Source organism: Chiloscyllium punctatum, chromosome 12 (genome assembly GCF_047496795.1).
Source record: "Chiloscyllium punctatum isolate Juve2018m chromosome 12, sChiPun1.3, whole genome shotgun sequence".
Lineage (NCBI taxonomy): Eukaryota > Metazoa > Chordata > Chondrichthyes > Orectolobiformes > Hemiscylliidae > Chiloscyllium > Chiloscyllium punctatum.
In genome coordinates, this window is record NC_092750.1 from 5,153,319 (window position 1) to 5,176,860 (window position 23,542).

The window sequence follows — 23,542 nt, forward strand, 5'->3', positions numbered from 1 at the left end:
ATATTCTTCTTGTGTGCCTTCTTTGATTTATATCATGGTGGGGGGGGGGGGGGGGAAAGAGATAATTTGGGGTAGATTACAATATTACAATGTCAGAGTTGTTGCTAAAATGAACTTTAGGCCGGAATGCCAACACAGTTCAGCTATACATTTCTCAAGGTGGGCATTTGGAAGGACTTTGCCCAAAACGTGGATTTTCCTGCATTTGGTTGCTGCCTGAACTGCTGTGCTTTTCCAGCTCCGCTCTAATCTAGAATCTGGTTTCCAGCATCTGCAGTCATTGCTTTCACCTAGGGCATTTGGACAACATTGGGGAGGGACAAACAAAGACATCAAACCAAGACAACTGAAAATATAGATTCAAGAAAAGAAAGAGGATTAAGTTGAACATTTCAGGGAAACAAAAAAATGTTTATTCAAAAAAGGTTTTATTCAAAAAAAAAAGCACAAAAAGGTAGCAAAATGATTTATATTTTGACTTTTCTACAATGGACAATGTTTTTTTCCGCGTTTTCCTTTAAATCCAAAAAAATATAAATTCATTACAACTGGTGAAAGCAGCAGAGAAGTACATATAAATGGTACCAACTTCACAGCATGGGGAAACAGCTACATACAGAATTCAGGGCGGGAGAAAGAGGGAAATACCATCTTTTGGAGAGCAAATTCTAAACTACTTGCATTTCCCCCCACCTCCCTCCCTGCCCAGTTTAAACATGTAAAAACTATACAAAACCCTTTCTTTAAAAAAAAACACATTAGCACACTTCCTATCCAAGCTGTACACAATATTACAAAATGACTTGAGCCAAACTTGGGCCTTTTTTTTTGCTTCATTTAAAGACATACCCTGTACAGAGAGAACAGCTCTCTCAAGATAACCAAAACCCTTCCAATCTTACCAGTGGCCTACCTGTCAAAAGAAACAATAAACCATAGGATATCTTCCTGAAAGCTTAAGCAAAAGACTTCTGGCATATGACCAGAGGGAGGGGTATACCCTTTGAACATCAACATCTAGAAGAGATCCAGAAAATTAAAATGTACGGTTTCCAAAATTATGAAATTTAGATGGACACATCGAATATATTTTGTTTTGTAAAGAAATAAAAGATTGTGGGAGAAAACACCAGCATTTTTCCTTCTCCCAGACTGATATATATATATATATAGGTTAAAATTGCAGATTAATTATTGTAGATTTTTAAAAATCTTAGGTTTCCATGCACCGACAAACAAAACCCCAGCAATTATTACGCTGCATTGGAGATGTCGTCCGGAGTATCTTGCTGAACGAAATGAGTGGCTGTCCATAGCTGAGGACTGCAATGCTTCACACCACCCCCAACCTTGTCCACACTTATCCCGATAGTTAAATAGAAATGATTATTTATAATAGAATAAGAAACAAAAATATTAAAATGGGGCTTGGCTCTTATTCCAGCAGTAACTTGGATGTTTCCAATATGCTGGATTCTTCTGTAGGAGCTTCATGAAAAAAAAAGTAAAACATTATGAAGGTTTTGCACAATGACAAGTATTTGCTTTCAGAACAGATGGGTCAGATTTTCACAGGGAACAATCCTGGAGGGTATTGTTTTAAATCCATATAAATATATGTATACATTTTTTAAAAATTCCATTTTCATCAGAAGTCAAATGTAGCTTATGAATAAATTGCAAGATGCCCAGGATTTTGGTACAGAGTAACAATGGATAGGTGAAATTTTCATTCATTTGAAACTAAATATTCCTGATTCAAATCACACATAGCTCTTCCACATTGGTATCTGGACAGAATACCTGGATCTATAAAATGCCAGGGTACAGATCAGTTGCTATATAATACTGGGATATGGTAGTGGTGTGTATAGGCCTGTAATTATATCACATTGGAATACATTAATACAACACTACAGACCCTAATGGGTACATGTTCAATGGAGGTGGAAGTTATTTGAGGGGATGAAGGTACATGACAGCATCATGTCAATGCAGGACAGATTTCGTTAGTGTAATGGCACCAAAATGTGAAAGAAATCTGAGAGACATTGATCTGGAAAGAATGTACACACCCAATACAAAAGTGAGAGGATTTGGAAAACAAAAGGTAGTGCTGCATGCTTAGCAGACAGTATGGACAGAAAGTACATGTGAAGTTGAGCACATTTGGTTATTCAAAGTTGGAGCATGAAAGCTAAAGAAAAAGTCCCTCCCACCTCAATTCTCCCTTCTGATTCTCTGACATGGCTTTGGCTTCAGACATCTGCTGCCATTAATTGGTGCTCTTCATGAGTCTAAGTGACAAATGTTACACTCTCATCAAGGCATGGTACTGAAGCCCAAGTGGTCTGACCAGATCCAGCAGTTACTGTTGGGTGATCATCAAAGCCAGCCAAAATTCCTCAGAGCCCTTGTGGAACCACCTAGTACCTCAGGAGAGGTCTTGTAGTTGAATACTGGATCTATTGGTCCTCGTCTCTGACTCCATGCCAAATGTAGACTGTGTGAATACCCATCAATCCAACTGGCAAATCTTCCCAACCATGACCCGACTCATTGGAATGTGATACACGCACAAAGACCATTCTGAAAACAGGTGATGTGATCGTGGGAATGTGCGTGCGGGTCACAGCCCTACATATCAAAGAAAAGGTCAGACACACCCATACAGTCATGCCACAGACTGCTTCAGTTGTTTACACAGATCCAGTCACAATGTCCTTTATTTCCTTGTGACATGGCTGCACAACAGTAAAGCAGGGAAGTTGGTTTTGCCTACCTAGCCACCCTTCAAACCTAATCTCAATCTCAAACCTTTTACATCACAATTAAGTTAGAACTATGGGGGAGGTGCAGAGAACCAAGATTCTGAACAAGAGGGCATATTCAAGGGCTGAGAACTACATGAAGAATGGCTGGACCCATACACAAATACAGGTTATGCTTCTCCCTGTCAGTCCGGGATGGTGCAAGTTATTTGAGTTAACATCAGAATCATCTCAATAGCACACCGGCCACAGACATACAGAGGGATGCTACCTCAGACAATCTTAGAACTGTACATGTTATAAGGTACAAAAACTTCAGCATCCTCCATAAAAACCCACACCTGAATTAATTTCATTTCTGGTCAGAGTTAAAACCGCTTTTCTCAACCCCAATTTAATATAAAACTTGAACTCACTCTAAAACATGGCCCAACGGTCCTGACAAGCAGCAAACACTGCAGTTTCCTTTTGTGTAAACCTATGACAGAATTGTCCAGTGGCAGTGTCAAACCAAACCATAACATTTTAGATATTCCCAATTCCCTCTAATAAGTATAACGCAATAGCGCACACACACACACACACACACACACACATATATATATCTAAGCAGGAAACAGCTGAAGCATTAAATTGGGTTTGGGGATAGAGTGAAGACGCATGCATTGAAAAATATTTGTTCAGGATTCAGGGGTTAAGAGTTTTGGGAATTGAGGGGGCAGTGAAAAGGAGAGAGGGAGGGAGAGACACTATGACAGAGAAAGAGACAACGGTTCACTTACAAAGTTAAAAAGCTAGTAATCTTCAATTCTCATTAGGTCTACGAGAGAGAAATGGTCATTTGAAGTTCTAAACGACAATTCCTTTTAAAGGCTGCAAGATCATTGATAATGCTGGATGTACACTCTGGTTTCAGGATTTTCAGGTTGTCAAAACAAAAGGAGTTAGAGACAGTCACATGACATGCTGGAAGAAATTATTGCTGCTTTGAAAATGGCTGTGGGATGATGAGGAAGAACTAGACAGTTATAGATTTTGAAAATAGAGTACTCTGATGAGAAATCTCAATAAAATATGTTTGGCGATTTGGATCATTTGGCAGGTAAATACACTTCAATACAACAGGGTGTCTTTCCTTCAAATAATACCATCAGTTCACTGCAGGTACTTTCAAATGAGATTCTTGTCCTCTTAAAATGAGCAATAATAAAAGTAAGGACTTGGTTCTTCTGAAGCAAAATCCTCCTGCTGGGTGGTGTGCCGATATACCAAAGTAGGTTCTGAATCTAGTCAAGTTCTTAGTTATTTAAAATAAAAAGGCGCAAGTTCATAATGCATGTGGAATTTAGGACCCATCTCCTCTTGGCTTCTTATTCACGCTTATTAGCTTGCTGTTCCAGTGAAAGGAAGAGAAGAGAATGAGTGTTAATCTTACAAAAGGAATTCAAGTTTGTATCACCTTATAAACAATAGTAAATGGGTTACTCAAAAGGTCAAGTTAAAACCCTCAAGAAAACAGGTCTTTGACTCCTTTGAACTGACCTTTCCAGAAAAAGAACTCAACAATTTTTTTTTGGTATCAATTCACCAACTTGATCAGAGAAATTTTGGTTCCTGTAATTCTTGCTGGTGACCTGTTGCAAGACAGATTTGAAGCACCTCTGAACTGTCAAGTTAAACAGATCACAAGTGCCCCTGGTGTGAACCACATTAGCTGATCTCAGGCTCAGCAATAACATGGACATTCCAACTGACCTCAGCACAGGAGGGAAAGAGGCAAAATAAATTCAACTATCATTTTCCATTTCTGGTGGGGCAATAAGGGATTGCCTCTTCTGGATATGGTCAGGATGGGTTGTGATTTTCAGCTAAGTAGCTTGTTGATACTCAACATGAAAAATCAGACACAAAACACAGATCTAGAATGAAGTCAGCTTTTAATCATGTAAGAGGAGAAGTGAATGGCCTGCTTTGAATGCCATTGATTCTAGATTTGACTGGCCTAAAAAAAGATGAAGATGTTCAGTCAATTTGTTAGCCAGGGCACACAGAAAGTAAAGCTCTGCCTGTACTGTCCCTAAACATTCCCAGGACATGTACTGCATGGGGTTAGAGACACAGAAATGCTCCTTCCACATTACCTCAATTTGCATTAATCCCATTTTCAGAAGAGCTCTTTAATGTATTTGATACAATATGTATTTTCTTTAAGTCCAATACTTTTAAATTATCTCCTAACTTTGCAACATAACTGATTCAATGGCTAACTGGGGAAACATGTAAACAACCCATTGTGTGAAGAGGCACATAATGAGCCTTAATTGAATTCTTAACAGGAGCAGTTTCCACAATACTCACTCATCAGAGGATGCAACAGATCGCTTAGTTGCAGGTCTTGCTCCATCTTTGCTTATATCTAAAAAATGAAACAGAAACTTGTTAAAATCAACTTTTCCCTTCTCCCCAAACTAATTTTAGGTACTGACCATAAATAGATAACACATCTCAATATGAAGGTTGTGGGTTGAAATAAAACTATAGAGATTTGAAGACATAATCCAGGTGGTGCTATCTTGAAGGTGCTTTTTTGCATGAGATGTTAAATCAAGGCCTTATCATTTAACTCTTGGATGAGGGGGCAGAACAAAGCTTCCCACAGCACTATTTCGAAGAGGATCCAGGGTCCGCTCTGGTGTCTTGGACAATATTTATCCTCAACAAACGTCATCAGTAAAAGATATTTTCTACTTATTTTCTCATTGATGTGTGAAAATTGGCTATCATTCTTCATTCATTACAACAATGCTACTGGTGTACAGTTCTCTGGGTATATCATGAAGTTGTGAAAGATACTGTTTAAATGCAATTTGACATCTTGAAAAATGCCCATATTACAGAGGAGGAAGTGCTGGTGTCTTGAAACGCATAAAAGTGGATATATCCCAAGGACCTGATCAGTTGCACTCTAGAACTCTGTGGGAAGCTAGAGAAGTGATTGCTGGGCCTCTTGCTGAGATATTTGTATCATCAATAGTCACAGGTGAGGTGCCAGAAGACTGGAGGTTGGCTAACGTGGTGCCACTGTTTAAGAAAGGTGGAAAGGACAAGCCAGGGAACTATACACCAGTGAGCCTGACATTGGTCGGCAAGTTGTTGGAGGGAATCCTGAGGGACAGGATGTACATGTACTTGGGAAGGCAAGGACTGATCAGGGATAGTCAATACAGCTTTGCGCATGGGAAATCAGGTCTCACAAACTTGAATGAGTTTTTTGAAGTAACAAAGAGGATTGATGAGGGCAGAATGGTGGATATGGACTTCAGTAATGTCTTCAACAAGGTTCCCCATGGGAGACTGGTTAGCAAGGTTAGATCACATGGAATTCAGGGAGAACTAGCCATTTGGATACAGAACTGGCTCAAAGATAGAAGGCAGAGGGTGGTGGTGGAGGTTTGTTTTTCAGACTGGAGGCCTGTGACCAGTGGAGTGCCACAAGGATTGGTGCTGGGTCCTCTACTTTTCATTGTTTATATAAATGACTTGGATGTGAGCATAAGAGGTATAGTTAGTAAATTTGCAGATGACACTAACACTGGAGGTGTAGTGGACAGCGAAGAAGGTTATCTCAGATTACAACAACTGAATCTTGATCAGATGGGCCAATGGGCTGAAAAGTGGAAGATGGAGTTTAATTTAGATAAATGTGAGGTGCTACATTTTGGGAAAGAAAATCTTAGCAGAACTTGTACACTTAATGGTAAGGTCCTCGGAAGTGATGCTGAACAAAGAGACCTTGGAGTGCAGGTTCATAGCTCCTTTATTGGTCAGAGTATTTAGTACAGGAGTTGGGAGGTCATGTTGCGGCTGTACAGGACATTGGTTAGGCCAGTGTTGGAATATTGCGTGCGAATTCTGATCTCCTTCCTATTGGAAAGATGTTGTGAAACTTGAAAGGGTTCAGAAAAGATTGACAAGGATGTTGCCAGGGTTGGAGGATCTGAGCTATCGGGAGAGGTTGAACAGTCTAGGGCTGTTTTCCCTGGAGCTTTGAAGGCTGAGGGGTGACTTTATAGAAGTTTACAAAATTATGAGGGGCATGGATAGGGTAAATAGACAAAGTCGTTTCCCTGGGGTCGGGGAGTCCAGAACTAGAGGTCATAAGTTTAAGGTAAGAGGGGAAAGATATAAAAGAGACCTAAGGGGCAACTTTTTCACGCATGGTACATGTACGTGTATGGAATGAGCTGCCAGAGGAAGTGGTGGAGGCTGGTACAATTGCAATATTTAAAAGGCATCTGGATGGGTATATGAATGGGAAGGGTTTGGAGGGATATGGGCTGGGTGCTGGCTAGTGGGACTAGATTGGGTTGGGATAGGATATCTGGTTGGCATGGACAAGTTGGACCGAAAGGTCTGTTTCCGTGCTGAAAATCTCTATGCTCTTTTATCAGTCAACTTAGATTTAGAATGAATCAGATGCCTCGCTCTATATATTTTGGTGTCAAACCAGTTGATGGATTTATCAACTCAGCCATTGGAAAACAGTTGACTTTGAAACTCGCTGTCTAAGTCAGTGAATAAAGCCTTCCTGGGGAGAACTGCCACAACGTGAACAACTTTGAACAGATACAAAATACTGGAATATGGACAAAAAAAAATTAGACAATAAAATTCTTTACAAGTGAAATAAGGTGAAGTAGAGAATTCAGGCTCTCGAAATAAATGTCTTACATCAAGAGGCTGAGCAGTGATCTTATAGAAGTTTATAAAACCATGAAGGGCATGAATAGGATAAATAGACAAAGATCTTTTCCCTAGGATGAGTGAGTCCAGAACTAGACAGCATAGGTTTGGGGTGTGAGGGCAAAGATATAAACAGGACCTAAGGGGCAACTTTTTCAAAGTTGGTGTGTGCATGGAATGAGCTGCCAGAGGAAGTGGTGGAGGCTGGTACAATTACGGCATTTAAAAGACATCTGGATGGGTATATGAATAGGAAGTGTTTAGAGGGATATTGGCCAAGCGCTGGCAAATAGGACTAGATTAATTTAGAATATCTGATCAGTACGGATGAGTTGAACTGAAAGGTCTGTTTCCGTGCTGTATATCTTCATGACTCTATATTGCTTCAATGTATTTTCTTATTCAACTAGAAAAAAGCTACTTAACTTGATAATTGGAAAGGAGTTGAACTAAACAAAAGGGAAGCAGAGAACTGAATGGCAAATGGCAAGTACCATTTGCTGCTCTCAGAGTTTTGGTTTCATGGACGGGAGGAAGCAATGGGTGAAGGTAGACAATGGAACAGCAACCCACACAAATCTGCATTTTATGAAGGGGGGAGGGAAAGAAAAATAAACAGGAGCACACCATTCTGCTCAAGTCAGTTTGATTATCGTATTAGACAGTTGGTGATCTGTACCACAATTCCGGTTAGCTACCCTTTCTGCATATCCCTGGAATCCCTCATCCAGCAAAATTCTACCCAATTTGAACTTGGACTAAAAACATCCAACAAATCCCCTTGTTATTCTCCCTGCACAGCAAGCTTTGAAGTTCCCTCCCTAAACTTCTTTGCTCCTTTTTTCTCATTGGATGCTTGTTAAGCCCTACCTCTCGTTCATCCTTTTGGTCTTGTATCCGATTACTGCATGTTTGTACAAGCTCCTGTGAAGTACCTTGTAATGTTATGTTTAAAGCATTATTAAAAGAATAAATGTACAATGGAGCTATAGACTGTAGGTTATTCATGCTTACACTTCATGCACAATAATATGGAATCATCCCAGCTCACCTTGCAGCCACCTGACCTGGGTGGCTGGCCCATAGCCCTTCTCATTCTTGGCTGCTATCCTAAAGATTATAGCAGGCTTTGTGGTTGTATCGATGTGTGCATTTGCTAGGTTTGATGAAGACACAAGACAGCTGGGTACAGGTCCACAGTAAACACGGACGAAGAGCAGATGGGAAGTCCCTGCAGGTTTGGGATCTGCTGCCTGTGACCCTGGTAGTGCCAGATACACGGAGTATTCAATGATGGTGCCAGAAGTAACAGCAGGAGGTTCCCAGGAGAGCTGTGCACCTTCAGCAACCTATAAAATAAAATTTATCTGTAATTACCAATCTTGTTTAATGAAATTCTGAATTATTTTCAAAAATCCCCTATTATAAACATAAAACAATCAGGGATTGATCTGGCTCAGAGTCCAAATAACATTATCAACTGATACAAAACTGATCTGCACACATGATTTGCTAATCAAATACTTTAAACAGTAATTAATAACCTGCCTAATCTTTTGGCACTAATACTCTGCTTCGAATGCTGGTGCTCTTAACACATTGCGGTACAAGCAGTGATCAAATGAAATCAGCAGTGGATATTATTGGAATCAGATGTTTTGAATTAATTCGTGCAACGTGCACAACACTGACTGATTAGATTAGATTATCCACAGTCTGGAAACAGGCCATTCGACCCAACACGCCAACACTGACCCTCTGAAGAGTAACTCCCTCAGACCCATTACCCCACCCTACACTTACCTCTGACTAATGCACCTAATACTATGGAACAGTTTAAAATAGCCAATTTGCTTGACCTGCACATCTCTGATTATGGGAGGAAACGGGAGCCCCTGGAGAAAACTCAAGTAGACACAGGGAGAATGTGCAAACTCCAGACAGACTGTCACCTAAGGTGGGAATTGAACCCGGGTCTCTGGCACTGTGGGCAGCAGTGCTAACCTCTGAGCCACTGTGCTGACTGGGCTCGCATTTTAAAAAAAAGTTTACCTGTGGGATGTGGGCACTGCTGGCTGGCCAATGTTTAGTGCCTGTGCATAGTTGCCCTTGAGAAGGTGGTAAAAACAATGACTGCAGATGCTGAAAACCAAATACTGGATTAGTGGTGCTGGAATAGCACAGCAGTTCAGGCAGCATCCAACGAGCAGCGAAATCGACGTTTCGGGCAAAAGCCCTTCATCAGGAATAAAGGCAGTGAGCCTGAAGCATGGAGAGATAAGCTAGAGGAGGATGGGGGTGGGGAGAGAGTAGCATAGAGTACAATGGGTGAGTGGGGGAGGTGATGAAGGTGATAGGTCAAGGAGGAGAGGGTGGAGTGGATAGGTGGAAAAGAAGATAGGCAGGTCAGACAAGTCCGGACAAGTCAAGGAGACAGTGCTGAGCTGGAAGTTTGAAACTAGGATGAGATGGGGGAAGGGGAAATGAGGAAGCTGTTGAAGTCCACATTGATGCCCTGGGGTTGAAGTGTTCCGAGGCGGAAGATGAGGCGTTCTTCCTCCAGGCGTCTGGTGGTGAGGGAGCGGCGGTGAAGGAGGCCCAGGACCTCCATGTCCTCAGCAGAGTGGGAGGGGGAGTTGAAATGTTGGGCCACGGGGCGGTTTGGTTGATTGGTGCGGGTGCCTCGGAGATGTTCCCTAAAGCGCTCTGCTAGGAGGTGCCCAGTCTCCCCAATGTAGAGGAGACCACATCGGGAGCAACGGATACAATAAATGATATTGGTGGATGTGCAGGTAAAACTTTGATGGATGTGGAAGGCTCCTTTAGGGCCTTGGATAGAGGTGAGGGAGGAGATGTGGGCGCAAGTTTTACAGTTCCTGCGGTGGCAGGGGAAAGTGCCAGAATGGGAGGGTGGGTCGGAGGGGGGTGTGGACCTGACCAGGTAGTCACGGAGGGAACGGTCTTTGCGGAAGGCGGAAAAGGGGTGGGGAGGGAAATATATCCCTGGTGGTGGGGTCTTTTTGGAGGTGGCGGAAATGTCGGTGGATGATTTGGTTTATGCGAAGGTTTGTAGGGTGGAAGGTGAGCACCAGGGGCGTTCTGTCCTTGTTACGGTTGGAGGGGTGGGGTCTGAAGGCGGAGGTGCGGGATGTAGACGAGATGCGTTGGAGGGCATCTTTAACCACATGGGAAGGGAAATTGCGATCTCTAAAGAAGGAGGCTATCTGGTGTGTTCTATGGTGGAACTGGTCCTCCTGGGAGCAGATACGGCGGAGGCGGAGGCGGAGAAATTGAGAATACGGGATGGCATTTTTGCAAGAGATAGGGTGGGAAGAGGTGTAATCCAGGTAGCTATGGGAGTCGGTGGGTTTGTAAAAAATGTCAGTGTCAAGTCAGTCAAGGGGAGCGAGGTGTCAGAGATGGTCCAGGTAAATTTAAGGTCAGGGTGGAATGTGTTGGTGAAGTTGATGAATTGTTCAACCTCCTCGCGGGAGCACGAGGTGGCACCAATGCAGTCATCAATGTAGCGGAGGAAGAGGTGGGGATTGGGGCCGGTGTAATTACGGAAGATCAACTGCTCTACGTAGCCAACAAAGAGACAGGCATAGCTGGGGCCCATACGTGTGCCCATGGCTACCCCTTTGGTCTGGAGGAAGTGGGAGGATTCAAAGGAGAAATTGTTAAGGGTGAGGACCAGTTCGGCCAAATGAATGAGAGTGTCAGTGGAAGGGTACTGTTGGGGACGTCTGGAGAAGAAAAAACGGAGGGCTTGGAGGCCCTGGTCATGGCGGATGGAGGTGTAGAGGGATTGGATATCCATGGTGAAGATGAAGCATTGGGGGCCGGGGAAACGGAAGTCTTGGAGGAAGTGGAGGGCGTGGGTGGTGTCTCGAACGTATGTGGGGAGTTCCTGGACTAGGGGGGATAGGACAGTGTCGAGGTAGATAGAGATGAGTTCAGTGGGGCAGGAGCATGCTGAGACAATGGGTCGGCCAGGGTGGTCAGGCTTGTGGATCTTGGGAAGGAGGTAGAACTGGGCAATGCGGGGTTACCGGACTGTGAGGTTGGAAGCTGTGGGTGGGAGATCTCCTGAGGTGATGAAGTTCTGTATGGTCTGGGAGATGATGGTTTGGTGATGGGGGGTGGGGTCATGGTCGAGGGAGCAGTAGGAAGAGGTGTCCTCGAGTTGGCATTTGGCTTCAGCGGTGTAGAGGTCAGTGCGCCAGACTACCACTGCGCCCCCTTTATCCGCTGGCTTAATGGTGAGGTCGGGATTAGAGCAGAGGGATTGGAGGGCTGCGCGTTGTGAGGGTGAGAGGTTGGAGTGGGGGAGGGGGGACGACAGGTTGAGCCGGTTAATGTCCCGGTGGCAGTTGGAAATGAAGAGGTCGAGGGCAGGTAATAGGCCAGCGCGGGGTGTCCAGGTGGATGCAGTGTGTTGGAGGTGGGCGAAGGGGTCCTCGGAAGGTGGGCGGGAGTCCTGATTGTGAAAGTAAGCTCGGAGGCGGAGGCGATGGAAAAATTGTTCGATGTCACGTCGTATATTAAATTCATTGATGTGTGGACGGAGGGGGATGAAGGTGAGTCCTTTGCTGAGGACTGATCGTTCGTCCTCAGTGAGCGGGAGGTCTGGAGGGATGGTGAAAACTCGGCAGGGCCGGGAGCTGGGATCTGGTGTGGGTGTGGAGCTGGGAGTGGGGTCGGAGCCAGTACCTGGAGTGGGTGTGATGGTGGGGGGAATGGGGGTGGAGGCATGAGCAGGGGTAATGTTGCCCTCGGGGTTCTGGGGTGTGGGGATAGTGACAGTGGGGTCTGTGGGGGGCATGTCAGCAGAATGCAGGTGAGTGGCACTGGTGGGGGCGGAAGTGGTGGTGATCATGGCAGTAGGGGTGGCAGAAGTCACTGAGTATGTGGCATCAGCGATGATGTGAAGGGCCGGAAGTGGCTGTGAGAGTGGCCATGATGGGGGCGGAAGTGACATCACCACTCAGCGTGGGGGTGGTAGCTGTGAAGGTGGTACTGAGCAGCTTTCCTGAACTGTTGCAATTCATTAGCTGTCGGGTAGTCCCACAATGCTATTAGGAAGGAAATTCCAGGATTTTGACTCAACAACACTGAAGGAACATTTCCAAGTCAGGATGGTGGGTGGCTTGGAGGGAAACTTGTCTTTGGCGAATTGCTGCATTGCATCATGTCGATAGTAAACAATACTGCTACTGAGCATCAGTGATGGAGGGAGTGGATGGATGTTTGTGGATGTGGTGCTAAACAAACGGCTGCTTTCTCCTGGATAGTGCCAAGCGTTTTGAGTGTTGTTGGAGCTGCCCCCATCCAGGCAAGTGGACAGTATTTCATCATACTCCTGACTGGTTCCTTGTGGATAGTGAACAGACTTTGGGGAGTTAGGAGTGTTCCTAATCTCTGACCTGCTCTTGTAGCCACTGTGTTTGTGTGGTGAGTCCAGCTGAGTTTCTAGTCAACGGTAACCCCAAGTATATTGATAGTGGAGGAATTCAGTGATGGCAAATCTATTTATTGCTCATCCCTTACTGCCCTCAGAAAGGTGGTGGTGAATTGCCTTAATAACCTAGGAGCTTAAGTGCCCTCTGAAATCACCGAACAATGGACAACATTGCTAATAGCCTGGAGTCACCCATAGGCCATAATACACAAGGATGGTAAATCTCCTTCCCCAAAAGGAAATTATTGAACCACATACCTCTGGATTAATGGATTTAAGTTCAAATTCAGGAACTCTAGCACATAATTCCAGTATAGTATTAAAGGGACAAATTTGAAAGCGGCATCTTTCAAATGGAACACTAAACCTTATTCGCATGTTCAAGTAACTCCATGGCACTAATTAAAACCAGAGGAATTCTTTACCACATTGCACTCATTCATGTCACTGCTACCTATAATGCACCCAGCCACCCGCCTCCGAATACTGCCCAAAAGTAGTTGAACTTTCTCCTATTACATGTGGAATGTTGTTCTGTATAGACTAGGTGCTGCATTAGTAGCATAACCATTCTTTTGCAAGCAAAGTAATTGTGAGCTTAGAAATACACAAAAGTTGCAAATGGTGACACACAATTTTTTTTTAAATAGATGGAAGGTATCAAATGATCAGCTTTTGCTGGTTTTGAACTTCTCAGTCAACCATTAAGCTTCTGACATTATCTGGTTTGAAAATGACAACGTCTTTGTGTAAGCAGCTTGCACAATCTTGATTGACTATTCTTGATTAAATCACTCCTGGGTCAGTAAATACTCAGCAACAGGCGTTTGGTAGAGTGGCTAAACAGAAAGAAGCAAGCAGCAGGGCTAAGCCATACTGTAGTTACCATCTGGCTGAGTATTTCTGGGATGGTGGGGCAAGTGGAATCGGTTGAGGGCTAACCAGTGAGGTCACCCACCCTGATCCACCACCCTTTGCTGGGAGTGCACAAACTGACATCTGATTTGGATAAAATTGGACCCAGTTATGCTGCCCACAGTCAAGTAACCCATTGGTAAGGTTGATTGCATTAAAATGAGTGCATTTTGGAGAACATGGTGGGTTATAAACTACAGATAAAAGACCAGCCCAAGTTTAGCATCAGCAGTACTTGTTAACAGCAACAGAAATAGAATAACAACTCAGTCAACCAATAGGGAGAAGTAAAGAGATACAGAGTCAGACAACACTGCTCACCACAGCTATATCAGGGAGCTTTCAAAAATCTGAAAAACCCAACTCTGAAGATACCTGTGCCCTACAGTGAGGCTTCTGCTCTGGAATGATGTTTAAAATGAGCATTGACAAAAATGTAGTAGCATTCAGGAGAAATTGAGTGTAAGGCCACTCAAACAATAAACTATTTTCAATTATTCAATGGCTATTCTGGTTCAAGATCAGACATCAAAATTCAGATTGGAGTTGGGATTTAAAACCATCAATACTTGCCTTGCTGATCTTGATGGCAGATGGTGCACCTGGGAATCCTGGCATGCAGGTTTTAAAAGCTGAGACTTCACTGAATGGACCCCGTCCACAAGCATTTATACCAGCAACTCGGAATTTATAAGCAGTGCCCGATTCCAGTCTCTCAGTCTTTAGATTGCTGTGGTCAGGGATGTTATCCCCACTGCCATCCTATGGGAAAAAAAACTCACTGAATGAATCTCTAAATTGATCTCACCTTTATTCACAATTATAAGGTCCCAATTACACAGAATGTACTCCACAAAGAGAGGCCATTTAATCCAATTGCTGGCATTGTCAGTCCAGATTACACAATCAAGTTGCAGTAAGGAGCAAACCAACAACCTTCTGACAAGAAAAGCAAGAACGACAGCAACTGAGCTTTAGCCGACAAGTGAATTACATGCCAAGTCAAAATAAATAAAAAGCTCTCTTTTAAAATGTCATGTTGCAGAAGAATTTACTTCCCTATTAATAATCTAATTAAAATACGACCTTTGAATTAGTGTTTCAAGACGACCAAGTCTGAGAATGAATATACTTTACTTGTCTATCACAATCTAATTAGTGACAACAATGGAATATAAGGTGCAAAAGCTCAACTGTCGTTTCAGATAAAAACAGAACTGACAGCTTATACTCAATGGGAAAATATAAACAGCCCAGGGCATATTACTCAAGGACAGAAGACTGAAGAATGGCCTAATATATGTAATAATATGCGTCGGCTAAATAGCAGTGAGAGCTATTGTAACTAGTTCCAAATGAACTTTCCATATACCCAATTAAAGATTCTTTCACCTTCAAAAGACCATACAAGACAATAGCACACCCTCATGCTTTTTTTGACATTGCCAACTTATCTACCAACATACCATTGAAAGAAACAATTAATCTTTAATCAATACCACTATACCGTGACAACTGTAACTGGTAACTGAATCGTGCTCAAACTCATGAACTTAGTAACACTCGATGTGGAGTTCTGTTTCACCGATATCATGTACATTCAAATAGATGTAGCTGCCATCGGACACCCTATAGGCCCAGCTTTTGTGAATGGCTTTGGTGGTTACTGTGAAAAACACATCCTCAATGGAAGATCACCACCCTCTTACCACTTCACATTCTTCCAATATGAATGCGACACTTTTATGATATTTCAATTCAAAGCTGAAAGACTTTATTCACACAGCTTAATAAACTCCATTGAAATGGAGCATCAAATGAGCTCCTACTCCTCAATGTATGAAATGGAAAATCTGAAAATGAGTTCCTTCCTGCTATCAATTGCAAGTCTATGTTCACTGATCAATATACACTGGGATTCCTGCAGACCCACACACTTCATGATCAATCTTATTGACAACCTCAGGAATAGAATCCTAGCTACCTGTGCATCATGTATACATGATGTAGAGATAGGGTATATCAAAACTATCTTGCAGAATGATGGATATATCAATCAAGTCATCACTCATTGTGTATTGCAAACACTCATTAAAGTATCTACATCCATTATTTTTGGCCCTGAAATGGTGCCCAGTCTTACCTCAGATTACCCTGCAAGAGGAAGGGGTCTTGAAAATGTGAATAATAGCTGAAGCAAGCTGTCTCACATTGTTACAATGCAGTAAACTCACAAGTGATCTCTCCACTCACAGTATGCTGATGTCACGTCAGAACAACATTTTGCCTACCATTCTAATAAGCAATGTGTTTTGAGTTCCAGTGCCAGTGGGATGGGTGTATGTAGGTCGGACGTCCCAATGACTGGCAGGCTGCATGAAACAACAAGTCCACTGACCATTCACAGCTGGCAGCAGGCGGATTGTATTCAACCAGCCTATTTTTGCAAATCTCAGAAAAAGTATAATCACCATTAGATGTGATTCTCATCCTGAAAATCATTTATTACAATAACAGACTGTGCCAAAAGTTACACCAGAAAGCAATTTAAAATGATCAGCCTTGCCAGTTGCAAGATGTATTTCCATGTGCTAGGAGCTACATACTTAAATACTCAGGATTCGCTTTTATGTAAACAAAAGGAAATTGATCATACAATACAATAAACACAGCACAGGAACAGGCCCTTCAACCCACCAAGCTTGCACCAATTCCTCATCTTTATTCAGACCCTCGACTTACTGCCCACACGTGGTTTCTATCCCTTTGTTCACCTCCCGCTCATGTGTCTATCAAGATATGTCTTAAACGTTGCTAATGGAAGTGCATTCGAGGCACCCACCACTCTGTGTAAAATAATTTTCCTCACACTTCTCCCCTAAACTTTCCCCTGCTCACTTGGAATCTGTGCCCTCTTGGTAGTTTCACCCTGCGAAAAAGCCTCAAAGGAATTACACCTTTTCAAAATAAAGAGTATCTGGAGACAGCCTAATTCTACTGCACTTGTAATCAGAATCTGTCTCTCTGGTTTAACGATTAAGATTGATAGTTAACTTTCTTGCTGTAGTAGCTCTTTGCTAATAGAGGCCCAAATATAAAACACACTTTTTCTCATTTTGTATAAAATGGTGTCTCTTCGTTCAAATCTGTTTTTATTTTAGTCCTAGTTCTGATGAGTACAAGGTAAAGAGCTTCATCTTCTAGTGTCCTTTTACCAAAAAGGTTTGTTTTCTGTACTACCATTTATTTATTTAAGGCATTGCCTGACAGCTGCAACTGCGCATGCCTAATTCCAGACCCAAGATGCACTCACACAGGCAGTCATACACAAAGGCCGCATATACGCAGTGTTCTGCTTAGCTTTTTCAGTAATTTCGGTTTTTGTTGCACCATTCTGAACTAGGGTTCAGCAGCAGGGAGTGAGGAATCAGAGTGGAGGGAAAGACGTGTGGTGTTGGAAAGGAGTGCGAATGCAGGGAAGAGTGAAGGAGGCTCTGGGAGGTCCCTTCCTATCCTCTCCCAGATCCTATCAGCCCTCTCCAGGGACCCATCCCCAAGCTATCTCCTCCCCCACTCCCACACAAGTGGCTTCAATGCACAGCAGTGAATTTAAACTGCATAAATACACATGCATTAGTGTCAGCAAACGCTGCCTGTTTATAAACAACAGAAACACTGATAAAAAAAACTGACTGAGGGGAGTGGCCTATTACTGTTCTGTAAGATTCCACATAATTCTCAGCAGTTAGATTACTTGACTAAAAAAAATTTGTCTATTACAAAGTAACAGATTCAAAAATAGGAAGTTAAATTATGGCACTGACAAAATCACAGATAAGACAGGAGAAATTAAATAAGCCAATGAGATCAGTCACCTTCTCCAGTCAAACACCTTATTCTGGAACAGATTCATCCCCCACCCCTCCTTATGCCAGATAGTCAACAGAGATATGTATTGTGATGTATTGTGTGGTATTGTGCAGTACTGAGCAGGAGGGAACAAAAGAATTGTCGCTTTCATCTTTTCTGGATTTCAGTAACTGGGGACACTGCACAGCCTACAGCTCAGATGGTGCCCAATTCTCGACACAGTCAAGCACAACGCTTGGTTCATATCAGAATAGCCACTTGGTGGTGGTACTGGGGAAGGGAATAGATAATGTGGGGATGGGGGTGTTGGGGATGGGTGGAAGATAGCTGGTGTCCGTTGAACCACATGCTTAAAAGGTCTGGTGTTTTTGGGAGACCAGTAAGAGGGAATAAAAGATACTTTTAAACTGTAAAAATCTTTCAGTACTTGGGAGGACTGACAATATTAAGAACAAAATTTAAAAAAGGGCGTGGACACTTTCAAACCATTAAATTTGCATACATATCTTACCTCTTCTCCTTGAGAGCCCTCTGCAGGCAGGAAGTAGGAAACCACTACTGTGCTCAGCGTTTTGAATACACCGACGTCATACCACTGATTGGGTTCCTTCCTGGCTGTTGGTTTTGGCTGGGTATTAGGAGACGCATCCTGTTTCTGAGGAATTAAGAATATCCACCCCAAAAAGTAATCAGCTTTACATTTCTGTATGAGAGTTGGAGAACAAAATAGGGCAAACCTGAACTAATCAGAAAGACAACCCTGCAGATGATGGGGCATAAACCTAGAATGTTGACCATTCAGTTTTACAGAGGCTAGCCGATCTATGCACTTCTGACAATTTCTGTTCTAAAAGGTACACAGACAAAAGATTACAAGGTTTCTCTCCTTCTGCAATGTGAACTAATTAGCACTTCTAATGCTGTTAAATATCCCAAGGTCAGACACATCCTAGAATCAGACCTCAAAGATGGTCTGATCGCTACAGTTTGGAAGTAGGCTATTTGGCCCACTGATTCCAAACCAATCTCTGAAGAGCATCCCACCCCAGAACCATCCCCCTATCCTATCACCCTGCATTTCCCATGGCTAAACTACCTAACCTGCACATATTTGGACTATGGGAGGAAAGTGGAGCACCCGGAAGAAACCCATGCAGACATTAGATTAGATTACTTACAGTGTGGAAACAGGCCCTTCGGCCCAACAAGTCCACACTGACCCGCCGAAGCGCAACCCACCCAGACCCATTCCCCTACATTTAACTCTACACCTAACACTACAGGCAATTTTAGCATGGCCAATTCACCTAACCTGCACATTTTTGGATTGTGGGAGGAAACCAGAGCACCCGGAGGAAACCCACGCAGACATGGGGAGAATGTGCAAACTCCACACAGAGAGTCTCCGCGGGAATTGAACCCGGTTCTCTGGCGCTGTGAGGTAGCAGTGCTAACCACATGTCTGTTTGGAGCTTGCACAGTCACCTGAGGGTGGAATTGAACTTAGGGCCCTAACACTGAGGCAGCAGTGCTAACCACTGAGCCATCACATTCCAAATCGTCTTTGGGATTTTCCTGAATAACACACTTCATACTTTCTAGCCTCTCTACATTAGAATTATACCAGTCTGGATTTTTACTTGCATGCTGCATCACATCTCCCAGCCATATTCTTTTGATCTATTGATACAATAGCACCTTTTTTTACACATAACATTTCAATAAAATTTCCTTGTCTGTTGATAACCTGGTGGCAACAATTGTTGACAAAGCTCAAACAGGCAGAGACATTACAGGATATTCTAGTTTGTGTTAGATTGCCTCCAGCATTATTGTGTGTCCAGGTGGAATTTTAGCATTGCGTTCATGAATTTTAACTGTTTATGCATTTTGCCTTCAGCTCTCCAACTTTTGTTTTGCAACACAAAAGTTGCAACAAATTTTGAGCCTCACCATGCTACGCAATTACGGTGAAAAAACGGTGAAATAAATTATTGGAATAACACACCCATACAGAGTGCTAGTCCCATAGAATCTTTACGAAGAAAAATTAGGTGCCTGTTTATTTTGGAAAATATGCCAATATTTATTACAGTAACATGACATAACTAAGGATAAATAGCCATACGCCTCTGTATGTTGGTGTTAGGTGAAGATCGGGTTGATTCCAAGTCAACAGAGCCGCTTGTTCTTTGGGTAGGGTTAGATCCACAGGATGGGCACACAGTTTCCTGGTAAACTGAAACTCTAAAATAGCAACACTAACACAAAATGACTGCCAACGTTTTCTACATAATGACTGCTGCCAATCAACAGCAACTCTGTGTTAACGACTTCAGGTTGCATCATGATCAATATTTCTGCATGAATCAATACCACTAAAACATACTAAGTGATCAATCAAACCTGAAGAGGTTTGCGATTTTGCTATGCAAAAAATGGTTCTCAGATGTTTCTTTAAACTACTCTGAAATACAGTGAATAATCTGGATAAAATTAAGTGTTTTACTTTTTTCCATTTATTGGATCGTGAGGTTGGGAGAGAGAGGAGAGAGGAATGTGATAAGTTACTTCTTGACAGCAAATAAAAGGATGCTTATAGTCCAACTTTAAATCTATGTTGCGAGTGTGGTGCTGGAAAAGCACAGCAGGTCAGGCAACATCCGAGGAGCAGGAGAATCAATGTTTCGGGCATAAGCCCTTCATCAGGATTCTCCTGCTCCTCGGATGCTGTCTGACCTGCTGTGCTTTCCCAGCACCACACACTCGAGACTCTGATCTCCAGCATCTGCAGTCCTTACTGTCTCCAACTTTAAATCTACGGCAGAGAATCATTTTCTAACTTTTATATTGCATACATCACTGGTTTTAGACAGATGGCAGAAATCTCATGACATGGTAACTTGTCAGCAGATGCTTACCCTCAGTGAATGAAATGAAGTGGAGAAATGCAACACCTTCCCATTATGGGTGGCCCAAAAAAAATCAAATTATCCCCAGTACGGACGATCCCAAGTGAACACAGAATAATTTCACTGCTCCTAGAGTCAGTGATATCTTGAAGCAGCACCCATGCAATATCAACAGGTCATATTCTCATTAGATTTTAGAAAAAGACAGAATTGGAGTCAGGTTTCTACTATAGATCCTACAGGTACTGTGGAGTCACTGAAGAACTGTCCAAATGAGCAAAAATAAAATGTCAATTCTTGGAATTTATGATTCAGAATCAAATAAAACAAAACTCTGAATCAGACTTCCTATCACTAACTGTGAGAAGTTCAGATGTTTACATATTATAATAAGGCATGACATAAATGCAGATTTTTTTAAAAATTGCTGACTTTCATTTTGTTCATCTTGAAATTTCCAAGACTAGTTGCATAATGCAACCTATAATTTCAAAGAGAGGTAACAACTTCAAAATTGCCCATCCTTACAGGGGTACTCACCGAAGCAGGTAGGCCAATTCCATTGGCTACTTGGGCTAAAGTTGTGGCGGCCTGCGTTTTAATTGGACTAGAGTTTTGGTTGGTTGTAGATGTCAGGAGAGAAGTGTATGGTGTCAATCCTGGTTTGCAATAAAAGGAAAGGACTGGTCAATTTTACTGCATTCCTGTCAGGTAGTGGGAAAATTCAAAATCCCCGCATTCAGATATTATGCCACATCCTTCTAATATTCTCAACCAGTAAACAATGGAAATTCAGTTAACTTAAGGAGCCCACATTTACTGCACTGATTAGTTGACAGTTGCGTCAAGCTGAGACGAAAAAGCTCAAGTCAAAAGTTGAGGAATAACTCATTGATTATTAGATGATGACTAATAAGTAAGATGAATAACAGGAAGAACAATAAACTCGAGAGAAAGGTAGGAATAAATGATTTATGTTCAGGACAATAGGCCACTGCAGCAGTCAAGGAGGGGGTCCAGCATGAAGCAGTTTGTCAAAAAAGGCAGACAGGGAAAACAAATACATTAAGGTAGCAATACCACAACAGGATCAGTTCTACTTCAACAAAATACATTTTTATTATCATTAAGTTATTAAAATTGTAGAGTACACAAATAATTGTGGAGCTGCGGATGGTGAGGAAGCTTGTCAAATGCCTTGGCAGGATATAGATCAGTTGAAAGATTGGGTGGAGAAATGCAGATTGAGTTTAAATTGGTCAAGAGTGAGGTAATGCATTTTGGGAGGTCAAATGCAGGAAGAAAGTATACTGTAAATGGCAGGACACAGAAGCAAAGATATTCAGAGGGATTGTTGGGTGCAAATCTATAGTTCCCCAAAAATAACACAAGTGGAGAAGGAGACAAAGGCGGCGTATGGCATGCTTACCTTCATCAGTCGGGGTACTGAGTATAAAAGTTAGCAACACGAAAGTGAGTACTGCAGCTGCTGGGGATTAGAGTCAAAAGCGTGGTGCTGGAAAAGCAAAGCAGGTCAGGTAGCATCTGAGGAGCAGGAAAATCAACGTTTTGGGCAAAAGCCCTTTATCAGGAAAGTTAGCAAGTTGTGCTGCAGCTGTATTGAAATTTGGTTAGACCACATTTGGACTATTGTGTGTAGTTCAAGTCGCCACACTCCAGGAAGTATGTGGAGGCTTTGAAGAAAATGCAGAAAAAGGCTTACCAGGATGTTGTATGGATTAGAAAGTGTATTAGCTATAAAAGGAGAGGTTGGACAAAGCTTGGATGATTTTTGCAAGAGAGTCAGAGGCTAAGGGATGACTTAATAGCAGGATATAAAATTATGAGAAGCATTGATAAGGTAGAAAGTCATATTCTTCTTCCCAGGGTAGAAATGTCAAATACAAGGGAGCATAGTTTAAAAGGTGAGAGGAGTAAAGATTAAAAAAGATTTATTAGCAAGTCCCCCCCGCCTCCACAGAGGATAAACAGTCACAAGCATGCAGCACGGAAACAGGGGAGGTGATAGAAGCAGATATAATAGAAATGTTTAAGAGACATTTAGGAATTAGGATGTCACGTTGCAGTGTACAGGTCATTGGTGAGACCACTTTTAAAATACTTCATTTAAATCTGGTCTCCCTGCAATAGGAAAGATGTTGTTAAACTTGAAAGGGTTCAGAAAAGATTTACGAGGATGCTGCCAGGAAAGGAGGGTTTGAGCAAAATCGGGAGAGACTGAATAGTCTGGGGCTATTTTTTCTGGAGCATTGGAGGCCAAGGGGTGACCTCAGAAGTTTATAAAACCATGAGGGACATGGATAGGGTGGAAGTGTCAATGTTATTTTTCCCAGGATAGTGAAGACCAAAACTAGAGAGCATAGGTTTAAGGTGAGAGGGGAAAGGTTTAACAAGGGACCTGTGGGGTGCTTTTCACACAGAGGGTGGTGCATAGATGAAAACAGCTGCCAGATGAGATGGTGCAAGTGGGTACAATTACAACATTTAAAAGGTATCTGGATGGTTACATGAATATGAAGGGGTGAGAGATATATGGGCGAAATGCTAACAAACAGGACTAGATCAGTTTAGCATATCTGGTCAGTGCAGACAAGTTGGACTAAAAGGTCTGTTTCTGTGCTGCATAACTCTTAAGATTCTTGACAGACACATGAACAAGCAGGGAATAAAGGGATAAGCACCATGTGTAGGTAGGTGGGATTAGTTTAGAATTGCAACATGGGTTTGCACAGACTTGGTCAGTCCACAGCCTCTTCCTATGCTCTACAATTCTATGTTCTAATTATTTCCTTCTGCAAATGGTCTTTGGAGCACAAAGTAAGAGTTCATATCTTTTAAAATGACAGATA

At 42.5% G+C, this 23,542-nt stretch overlaps 1 protein-coding gene across 1 annotated transcript in view; it reads right to left on the minus strand.

Annotated features, from left to right (window-relative positions):
- Positions 1-409: 409 nt before the first annotated feature.
- The window catches only part of LOC140483570 (host cell factor 1-like), a 116,026-nt gene continuing 92,893 nt past the window's right edge, over positions 410-23,542 (minus strand). The window contains exons 21-26 of the mRNA XM_072581786.1: positions 21,213-21,331; positions 18,272-18,415; positions 14,464-14,652; positions 8,566-8,863; positions 5,130-5,187; positions 410-4,162 (exon numbers count right to left, since the gene is read on the minus strand). Coding sequence (XP_072437887.1) covers positions 4,117-4,162; positions 5,130-5,187; positions 8,566-8,863; positions 14,464-14,652; positions 18,272-18,415; positions 21,213-21,331 — 854 coding nt within the window. The 3' untranslated portion in view covers positions 410-4,116. The remainder of the gene's footprint in view (positions 4,163-5,129; positions 5,188-8,565; positions 8,864-14,463; positions 14,653-18,271; positions 18,416-21,212; positions 21,332-23,542) is intronic.